General features: G+C 34.4%; 1 protein-coding gene across 1 annotated transcript; it reads left to right on the top strand.

Annotated features, from left to right (window-relative positions):
* The first annotated feature begins 376 nt into the window (after nt 1–376).
* Nucleotides 377–874, top strand: LOC107825058 (protein S40-1-like). The gene has a single exon (XM_016651895.2). The coding sequence runs from the start codon at nt 377–379 to the stop codon at nt 872–874; it is 498 nt and encodes a 165-aa protein (XP_016507381.2).
* Nucleotides 875–11,997: the final 11,123 nt, after the last annotated feature.

Here is an 11,997-nt window from a genome sequence, read left to right as displayed (position 1 = left end):
ATTGTATAAATAATTTCATGTTATCGAATAAAACTTAAACTCATTCAACTTTAATTATATTATCATATTAAAGCATATTATAGTGATTTGTCATTATTAGCTTAGGAATAATCTGATTGTATAGATATTTTTATATCTCAATGCTAATAGATTTTAAAGTCATTAAACAAAATCTAACCTTTTTCCTATATTGTTACTACCTTGTTGTTTCTTTCTTTTCACTATTCTTTGACATTTCTCTACCTTCACAAAATAGTAATAACGTCTGCGTACACACTAATATCCGTGAACCCTGTAAATTTATATTGAGTTGGTTATTATTGTTGTTGTTGTAACCTTTTTCATATACATTCTTGAAATTTGGTAAGTTTAACTCATGACAGGGTTTTATGTGGCTACAGAGCAATACAAAACAAAGGAAAAATCAATGGAAGATTTTCAAGAAGAAGATATATGGGATATTAATGTGAAGGAAAGAAAAGGTTTCTCAAGTTCAGTAGTGAAGAGGAAATTAGCCACTGCTCCAAAAGTGATTCCAAGAACTAAAAGTACACCAATGCACCAGCAATCATCAGCTCCAGTTAATATTCCTGATTGGTCCAAGATTTATAACAAGAAAAAATCAAGTAGATTCTTGAAAAATGGTTCTTGGGATAGTGATGAAAGTGTTGAAAATATTGTTGCAGAAGATGAAGATTGTGATTATGATTTTGGTGATGGAATGGTACCACCACATGAATATATAGCTAGAAGAGTTGCAAGAAGTCAAATTGCTCCTTTTTCTATGTGTGAAGGTGTTGGGAGGACACTTAAGGGAAGAGATCTTAGCAAATTGAGGAATGCCATCTTAACCAAAACTGGTTTCTTGGAATAACTCAAACAACATAGGTGTAACCGCTCAACCCGCTAGTGATATTATTCGCTCTGGATTTAAGTTCTCACGGGGTTTAAAACGCATCACTAGGATCTAAGACCTGTTAACTTATATATCAACATCCGACTTTGTGTTTTGCCGATGTAGAACTCTATCTAAAGTCTGAGGTGTTACATTAGGCCATCCACTTTATAGTGTTTCCATGATGTTCTTATTTTTAAGAAAGTGACGTTTGGATCAGTTTTTTGGTATCTCCACTATTTTACCATGTCTGCTCAGAGGTGGATTCAGAATTTTAACTTAACGGGTTCGGACTTGCATTGAACTTATTATACTATTAAAATTATAAGTTCAGATCTAACATTCATATCTATATATAGAAAGCAAAATCGAAATTGTATACGGGTGCTTCCACTTTCTTGAGAATTCTAAGACCCAATCACATGTTAAAAAAATATCCTTAGGTCTTAAGTCTGCAGCTCCGTAGCTTGTGTTACCTACACAGGGTAGAAAAGAAGCTTTGCATAAACATCTCAATGTTATAATTTTAGTAGGTTTTTATATATATATTTATACTCCATATCAAAAGTTACCGGTTCAGATGAACCCATAGCCTTTAGGTTATATCCGCTTTTGTATTTGATATCTTTCATCAATAAAGGTATTGAATAACTTTGTCTATCAAAATACAGACAGTGAGCAGAAATCACGTGGCATCCAACTTCTTTTTCTATTTTTTTCTTACCTTTTTTCTTAGTGGCCTAATTTTAAAGCTGTATAGGCCATAGCAGATTAGTTGGCACAGATTTGCAATTTTGAGATTTACACTTTTAGCGGAAGAAAGAATGGTTTGCTCATGGATTTTGTCCAGATACTGGAAGTTTCTTGTTATTAGTCAAAATAGCACATGCTAGCTATTTTTCGGACTAGTAATAGCACATGCTAGCCATTTTTCGGACAAGTAATCGAAAAATAGCTACTGTTTAGTTGAAACACGAAAAGTTCAGCATAATATGTAGGATTATAAAGCTTTTGCGTATAAACTTCCAGTATATTATATTGAAACTCCACGATGGAAAGTTTTAGCATAATATGCGGGATTATGGAGCTATTGCGTATAAACTTCCAGCATATTATGATGGAATTCCAGTATATTTTAAAATTTCAACATATTATATCAGAAGCTCACGTGTAAAACATTCGAAGCATTAGGGGGTGATAAGGTATTTTGCCTTAAAAAAATTAGTACATATAGCCTAGGAAGGGGAGCATGGATGCATGTACTCCACTCCCTTCACATAAATCCTTAAGTGTGCGATTTTTATTATACTTATGGATTATGGATATTCATTCATATATTTCTCAAAAATAAACACTTAACACTTTAAAAAAGATAAAACTGTTATAAAATAAAGACTGTAAAGTAAAGACAAGTATAGAGAGAAACTGATATATTATTCGAATTCAAACTGATGTACATAATGAACTGAAATCTCTTCTATTTATAGAAGAAAGGAAGCTGTTGTGTAAGCTGCTACGCAAGCTGCTGTGTAAGTTGCTACGACAAACTGTTGTGTAAGCTGCTATTATAAGCTGTTGTGTAAGCTGCTGTGTAAGCTGCTACTACAAGCTGATGTGTAAGCTGCTACTGCAAACTGCTGTGTAAGCTGCTACTATACCAGATATGGATAATCTTCTACTGAGAGCAATGTTTATCCATAACGGAGTACTGAATGGATAAGCTTATTATACCCGGTATGAATAATCTTCTACCTAGGGTAATGTTTATCCATAACCGAGTACCGAAGTGATAAGCTTTTTCAGGAAGCTTATTTCCAATAGAGTACTAAATGGATAAACATATTTACGGTGGAGTCCCATATGGATAATCTTCTTCAGGAAGATTATTTACAACGAAGTACTAAATGAACACCCATAATATAATATATTTATAACACTCCCCCTTGGATGTTCATTAAAAGATAATGTGTCTCATTAAAACCTCACTAGGAAAAACCACGTGGGAAAAAATACTAGTGAAGGAAAAAGAGTACACATATTTAGTAAAACGCATTGCTAGGTGCCTCATTAAAAACCTTTAAGGAAAACCCCATGGGAAAAAACCTTAGTAAGGGAAAAAGAGTGCATCGCGTATTTTACTCCCCCTGATGAAAACCTTGTTTCAAATATTTGAGTCTCCGCATTCCAATCTTGTATACTATCTTCTCAAAAGTTGAAGTTGACAAAGATCTAGTGAATAAATCTGCTGGATTATCACTTGAACGGATTTGTTGCACATCAATGTCACCACTTTTCTGAAGATCGTGTATGTAGAATAATTTTGGTGAAATGTACTTCGTTCTATCTCCTTTTATAAATCCTCCCTTTAATTGGGCTATGCATGCATCATTGTCTTCGTATAAAATTGTGGGTCTTTTCTCACATTTCAAACTACATTTTTCTCGAATAAAATGAATTATTGATCTCAACCATACGCATTCCCTACTTGCTTCATGAATAGCTATTATCTCAGCGTGATTTGAAGAAGTAACAACAATAGATTGCTTTGTGGAGCGCAATGATATGATAGTACCTCCATATGTAAATACGTAGCCGGTTTGAGATCATACTTTATGGGGATCAGATAAATAACCCGCATCTGCATAATCAACAAGGTCTGCACTATCTTTGTTAGCATAAAACAAACCCATATCAAGAGTTCCCTTTAAATATCGCAATATATGCTTAATCCCGTTCCAATGTCTCCGTGTAGGAGAAGAACTATATCTTGCTAGTAAATTAACAGAAAATGCTATGTCAGGCCTTGTAGCATTAGCAAGATACATTAGTGCACCAATTGCACTGAGATAGGGTACTTCGGGACTAAGGAGTTCCTCGTCCTCTTCTGGAGGTCGGAACAAATCCTTATTCACTTCAAGTGATCGAACAACCATTGGTGTACTCAATGGGTGCGCTTTGTCCATGTAAAAGCGTTTTAAGACCCTTTCTGTATTGGCAAATTGATGGATAAAGATCCCGTCTGCTAAATATTGAATTTGCAGACCAAGACAAAGTTTTGTCTTTCCAAGATCTTTCATCTCAAATTCTTTCTTAAGAAATTCAATTGCCTTTTGGAGCTCTTCTGGAGTTCCAACAAGATTTATTTCATCAATATAAACAGCAAGTATAACAAATTCTGATGCCATTTTCTTTATAAAAATACATGGACAAATAACATCATTTATGTAACCTTCTTTCAGCAAATATTCACTAAGGCGATTATACCACATGCGCCCAGATTGCTTTAAACCGTACAAAGATCTTTGTAATCTGATTGAATACATTTCATGAGATTTTGCGTAATCTGATTGAATACATTTCCTGAGATTTTGCTTCAGGCATTTTAAATCCTTCAGGGATTTTCATATAAATTTCATTATTAAGTGAACCGTACAGATAAGCTGTAACTACATCCATTAGATGTATTTCAAGCTTTTCATGTAGTGCTAAACTGATGAGATATCGAAATGTTATGGCATCCATAACAGGTGAATATGTTTCATCAAAATCGATTCCAGGTCGTTGTGAGAATCCTTGTGCAACAAGGCGAGCTTTGTATCTTTCAACTTCATTTTTATCATTCCTTTTTCGCACAAAAATCCATTTATGACCAACTAGTTTTATACCAGCAGGTGTTTGGACTACTGGTCCAAAGACCTCTATTTTAGCAAGTGACTTCAATTCCGATTGAATTGCCTCTTGCCATTTTGGCTAATCAGATCTTTGTCGACATTCTTCGACAGATCGAGGTTCAAGATCCTCACTATCTTGCATAATATTAAGTGCAACATTATATGCAAAAATATTATCCACCACTATTTCAGATCGATTTAAATTAATCCCATCACCGATCGAACATATTAAAAGTTCCTCACTCACATGATCTTCGGGTTCATTAATTTCTTTAGGAATCTCAGAACTAATTAGATTTTGGGTCTCTTTAGGAGATCCCTTCATAGTATCATTTTGATCATTTGTCGATTTTCTTTTTCGAGGATTTCGATCCTTAGAACCCAAAGGCCTACCACGCTTCAGGCGTGCTTTAGGTTCACTATCTCTCATGCTAGTAGATGGTCCTACTGGGACATCAATTCGGATAGGCACATTCTCTGCTGGGATATGTGACTTAGTTATCCTTTTCAAATCAGTAAATGCGTCTGGCATTTGATTTGCTATATTCTGTAAATGGATGATCTTCTGGACCTCCTGATTACATATAGGGGTACGGGGATCAAAGTGAGATAATGATGAAATTTTCCACACAATTTCTCTTTTGATTTCCTTTTTCTCTCCCCCTAATTGTGGAAAATTTGTTTCATCAAACCGACAATCTGCAAATCGAGCAGTAAATAAATCTCATGTTAATGGTTCAAGATAGCGAATAATAGAGGGTGATTCAAACCCAACATATATTCCTATCCTTCTTATATGGTCCTATCTTACTGCGCTATGGTGGTGCTACTGGCACATATACAGCACATCCGAAAATTCGTAGATGGGCAATATTTGGTTCATGACCAAAAACTAATTGTGACGGAGAATATTTATTATAATGTGTCGGTCTGAGACGGATAAGTGATGCTGCATGCAAGATAGCATGACCCCAAGCAGTAGTGGACAATTTTATTTTCATAAGTAGTGGTCTTGCTATCAATTGCAGGCGTTTAATAAATGACTCTGCAAGGCCATTTTGAGTATGAACATAAGCTACAGGATGTTCAACTTTTATCCCAACGGATAGACAATAATCATCAAAAGCTTGAGATGAGAATTCTCCAGCATTATCAAGGCGAATAACCTTTATAGGATAATCTGGGAATTGTTCCCTTAATCGAATTATTTGGGCTAATAGCTTTGCAAACACCAGGTTGCGAGATGATAGTAGGCACACATGAGATCATCTTGAAGATGCATCTATTAGGACCATAAAATATCTAAACAACTCATTTGGTGGATGAATAGGTCCACATATATCCCCATGTATACGCTCTAAAAAAGCAGAGGATTCAATACCAACCTTCATTGGTGATGGTCTAGTGATCATTTTTCCTTGATAACAAGCATTACAAGAAAATTCGTCATTTGTAAGAATCTTCAAGTTCTTTAATGGATGTCCACTCGAATTTTCAGTAATTCATCTCATCATTATTGATCTGGGATGGCCCAAACGGCCATGCTAAAGCACAAAAGTATTTGAATCCGTAAACTTCTGGTTTACGATAGAGTGTGCTTCAATTGTACTAATTTTTGAATAGTATAAGCCAGAAGATAAAGTTGGTAACTTTTCTACAATGCATTTCTGGCTAGAAATATTCTTTGTAATACAAAGATATTCCCTGTTCATTTCATCTATTGTCTCAACATGATACCCATTTCGGCAGATATCTATAAAACTCAACAAGTTTCTTCGGGATTTGGAGGAGAACAATGCATTGTCTATAATAAGTTTTGTTCCCTTAGACAGAAATATTATGGCTCTTCCGGAACCTTCAATCAAACTTATATTACCAGAAATATAAGAAAAGTATTATGGCTTTTTCCTTATGCAAATAAGAAAAGTATTCCTGATCGTTGAATATGACATGCGTTGTTCCACTATCAATAACACAAATATCTTCATGATTTGTCTTTGATCCAAACATAATTTGAGGGTTATCCATATTCTTCAAAATAATATAAATAAAATATATTATAGTAAACATCATTATCAAAGCATAACTTTTATTTATGTACAACAATTACACAACCATATTATCTATTACAAACAACAAAAAATAAAATATTTACATTTCTACAAATTCACTACCGATTACATGACTTGTTTCTCCTTCTGGGAGTGCAAAGTAATCAGCTACATCCAAATACATGAAGTCTAAATTATCTTCAGAAATAAAATTTGCTTCAGCATTTTTCTCTGTCTTCTTCAGGGAGGCTTGATAAAGCTCAACCAGGAGCTTTGGCGTACGACAAGTACGTGACCGGTGCCCTTTTCCTCCACATCTATAACATGCATTTTCTGCATTTGGCGCTTGCACCACTTCATGCTTTTGTTCCTTCCTTTTCCACTGCTGGTGGTGAGGAGGCTTCTTTGGTGCATTATTATTACCATAATTGGGGTTTCTTCCCCGACCACGGCCATGACCACGACTGGGGCCACGACCTCTTCCACGTTTAGCTTGGTGGAAGTTCGTCTCATTCACTTCAGGGAATTGACAAGAACCAATAGGTCGGCTTTCATGATTTTTCATTAATAGCCCATTATGTTGCTCTGCTATAAGAAGATGTGAGATAAGTTCAGAATACTTTTTAAATCTCATCTCTCGATATTGCTGCTGCATGAGCATATTCGAGGTATGAAAAGTGGTAAAAGTTTTCTCCAACATATCATGATCAGTAATATTATCACCACATAATTTCAATTGGGAAATAATTCTGAACATAGCAGAATTATACTCACTGATAGATTTAAAATCTTGTAGCCTTAGATGAGTCTAATCATAATGTGCCTGTGTAAGAACGACCATCTTCAGGTGGTCATATCTATCTTTCAAATTATTCCACAGTATGACTGGATCTTTATTAGTGAGATATTCCATTTTCAGGCCCTCATCAAGGTGATGGCGTAGGAATATCATTGCTTTGGCACGATCTTGGTTTGATGCATGATTTTTATCCTTGATGGTGTCTGCCAGACCCATCGCATCAAGATGAATTTCAGCATCAAGCACCCAAGACATGTAGCTTTTGCCTGATATATCCAGGGCTACAAATTCAAGTTTAGAAAGATTTGGCATTATTTAGGAAAAGAAAGTTCTTACCTCTAATACTTTCAAAGTATTTGCTCGAGATGTCAGAGTCTCGTGCTGATAACGTGTTATAAAATAAAGTCTGTAAAGTAAAAACAAGTATAGAGAGAAACTGATATATTATTCGAATTCAAACTGATGTACATAATGAACTGAAATCTCTTCTATTTATAGAAGAAAGGAAGCTACTGTGTAAGCTGCTACTACAAGCTGTTGTGTAAGCTGCTATTACAAGTTGCTGTGTAAGCTGCTACGCAAGTTGCTGTGTAAGCTGCTACTGCAAATTGTTGTGTAAGCTGCTACTGCAAGCTGCTGTGTAAGCTGCTACTATACCAAATATGGATAATCTTCTACTGAGAGCAATTTTTATCCATAACGGAGTACTGAATGGATAAGCTTATTATACCCGGTATGAATAATCTTCTACCTAGGGTAATGTTTATCTATAACCGGGTACCGAAGTGATAAGTTTCTTCAGGAAGCTTATTTCCAATAGAGTACTAAATGGATAAACATATTTACGGTGGAGTCTCATATGGATAAGCTTCTTCAAGAAGATTATTACAACGGAGTACTAAATGAACATCCATAATATAATATATTTATAACAGAAACTACATATTCAATTTGTTGGATTACACTCGATTGTTATTGTTGTTGTACTCTAATAAAACGAAAATCACATTCAAACAAATATTGTGCGAGATTTCCACAATATAAATTTTATTTTGTTATGAATAGTTTGTACATTGGATACTACTTTGGATACTACATTGGATACTACATTGGATGCTACATTGGATGTCCATGTTATGAATAACTTAAAGATTAAATTTCCTATTTTATGTCCATCATCTTTACTTTTTATGCCTATAAAAGGCCATATAATTGCAATAAAAAATTACACCAAAGTGAAAGAAGAAAATACTTCTCCATTCTCTCTATCTTTTCTTGTTTACATTTTACTGCATTGCTTTTATTTTATAACACGTTATCAGCACAAAGCTCTAATTTTATTCTTAACTCCCGCTAAGTTGAGCCATATTTTATTAAGGTATGTATCATTATAATCATTTTATTTATGGCAGTACATATCATATGCTCATTGTTTGCAGATTACTTGTGCGCTTGGGCATCTTAAATAGTTTAAGTACATTGCAGTGATAAAATAACTATTTTCTTCCGTGCTCAACTCTTAGAGGACCTCAAAGTCATCAAACTAGCTATGCACTAATGTCATACTTATAATATTCATGGACTCCCTAGATCAAAACATATCTTTAAGTCATTTTGAAGTTTTGTGAGAAATAAATTGACAAGCAATAATTTTATAGTTTAATTACTTTATATTTATTGGAACATATAAATAATGTTAGTCACGTTCAGTTCTATTAACACATATATATCAATAATATAAAGTGAAATGAAACAAGTATGTAATTTCTACTTTATGACAAGAATGAAATAGTCGATTGTTAACATGATATAGCTCTATTTTCATTTCTTTTACCTTAATCGTTTTGTTTTCATTAATTGTTTATTATTATAATTATTTCTCTAACTTATTCATCTTTTATGATAGTTTTCACTATGTCAAATTTATCAAAACTTGAATTTGTGGCACTTGATATCACCGGGAGGAACTATTTATCATGGGTTCTTGATGCTGAAATTCACCTTGACGCTAAAGGTCTTGGAAATACTATTATACAAGGAAATGAAGCATCAAATCAGGATAAAGTGAAAGCCATGATTTTCCTTCGTTATCATCTACATGAAGGGTTAAAAACTGAATATTTAACCGTAAAAGATCCACTTGAATTATAGATTAATTTGAAGGATCGATATGACCACCTAAAACTTACGGTATTACCGAAAGCTCAGTATGAGTGGATACATTTAAGGTTGCAAGACTTTAAAACCGTAAGTGAGTATAATTCTGCTATCTTTAAAGTAAGTTCTCTATTAAAATTATGTGGAGACACTATCACAGATGAGGACTTATTGGAAAAAATATTTTCTACTTTTCACGCTTCAAATGCGGTTCTACAACAATAATACCGTGAAAAAGGTTTTAAGAAATATTCTGAGTTAATCACATGCCTACTTGTGGCTGAGCAGAATAATACTCTATTAATGAAAAATCATGAAGCCCGTCCCACTGGGTCAGCTCCATTTCCGGAAGTGAATGCTGTAGCAACATATGATAAGTTTGAAAGAAAACAAAATAATTACCGTGGTCGTGGACATGGTCGTAAACGTGGACGTGGCAGGGGGCGAAACAATTATCGTCATTATGGTGGAAATAAATTGGAGAACAATAAGGGTTCTCAAATTAATCATTCAAAAGGTAAAGCTAGTATGTGTCACCGATGTGGTATGAGAGGTCATTGGGCACGCATTTGTCGTACGCCAGAACATTTTGTCAAACTTTATCAAGCCTCCCTCAAGAAAAAAGAAAATAATGTGGAGGCACACTTGACCTTTCAAAATAATGATGATGAAGCAGGTCCCTCAAATAAATATGATTCTAAGGCACATCTTGCATATAAAGATGATGATTTTGAAGGCCTAACAAATATTACTCATTTAGAAGTTGGGGACTTCTTTGAGGGTATTGACTGAAGAACTAATCATCTTACTGGGGAATGAAGCTATAAAAGTTGTTATGTTTATGTTTGCAACTAGTTTATTTTTCTTGAGTGTATTTTCCTAATGCATCATGTGTTGCTAGTTTCTACATTTCTAATGTATTTCTTAATGTTTTTTTCCTGCTTGTCTTTCATATTTCTTATGATGTATTATTTGTCTTTTTTATGAAGAATATGAAAATTCCCCAGTCTTCAGTTGGACTCAAGATTAATAAAGATGATATATGTCTTCTGGATAGTGCTACAACACACACTATTTTAAAAGATAAGAGATATTTCTCTTATTTGGTAATGAAAGAAGCGAATGTTAATACAATATCCGGTAGTACAAGATTAATTGAAGGTTCTGGAAGAGCCAATTTATTACTACCAAGAGGAACAAATTTGGCTATTAATGAAACACTATATTGTAGTAAATCTCAAAGAAACTTATTAAGTTTCAAAGATATTCGCCAAAATGGATATCATATTGAGACTACAAATGATAAAAAGATTGAATATCTTTATATTACTACAATAATGTCCGGTAAGAAATATGTGCTTGAAATGTTACCTGCTCTTTCCTCCGGCTTATACTACACAAGTATTAGCAGGATTGAAATACATGCCGTAGTAAACGAGAAGTTTACTAATCAAGATAATTTTATTATTTGGCATGACCGGTTGGGACATCCTGGTTCTAATATGATGCGTAAAATAATTGAGAATTCACATGGACATGCAATGAAGAATCAGAAGATTCTTCAATTTAAGGAATTCTCTTGTGCTGCGTGTTCTCAAGGAAAAATTAATTATTAGACCATCAACTATTAAAGTTAGAATGGAATCCCCTGCATTTCTGGAACGTATACAAGGTGATATATGTGGGCTCATTCACCCTCCATGTGGACCATTCAAATATTATATGGTTTTGGTAGATGCATCTACAAGATGGTCACATGTGTGCTTACTATCAACTCGCAATATGGCATTTGCGAGATTGTTGGCTCAAATAATAAAGCTAAGAGCACAATTTCCAGATTATGCAATTAAGACAATTCGTCTTGATAATGCCGGTGAGTTTACATCCCAAGCCTTTAATGATTATTGTATTTCAACTGGGATAACAATTGAGCATCTGGTTGCTCATGTTCATACACAAAATGGTCTAGCAGAATCATTGATCAAACGCCTCCAATTAATTGCTAGACCAATGCTTATGAGAACAAAACTTCCCATTTCAGTATGGGGTCATGCTATTTTGCACGCAGCAGCACTTGTGCGGATAAGGCCCACAAGTTATCATAAAGTCTCCCCATTGCAATTGGCTTTTGGTCAGGAGCCAAATATTTCCCATCTTAGGATCTTTGGTTGTGCGATATATGTTCCAATTGCTCCACCACAACGCACAAAGATGGGTCCTCAAAGAAGGTTCGTGATATATGTTGGATATGAATCTCCTTCTATTATAAAATATCTAGAGCCGATGACTGGAGATTTATTTACGGCAAGATTTTCTGATTGCCATTTTAATGAATCAACATATCCAACATTAGGGGGAGAAAATAAGCAGCTGAAAAAGAAGATAGATTGGAATGCATTATCATTGTCTCATTTAGATCCTCGA

Source organism: Nicotiana tabacum, chromosome 21 (assembly GCF_000715075.1).
Source record: "Nicotiana tabacum cultivar K326 chromosome 21, ASM71507v2, whole genome shotgun sequence".
NCBI lineage: Eukaryota > Viridiplantae > Streptophyta > Magnoliopsida > Solanales > Solanaceae > Nicotiana > Nicotiana tabacum.
Note: the sequence above shows the minus strand (reverse complement) of the source record. Positions and strands in the feature narration are given on the sequence as shown.

Coding starts and splice junctions, on each gene's coding strand:
- LOC107825058 (XM_016651895.2), top strand. CDS start 377: ATGACAGGGTTTTATGTGGCTACAGAGCAATACAAAACAAAGGAAAAA.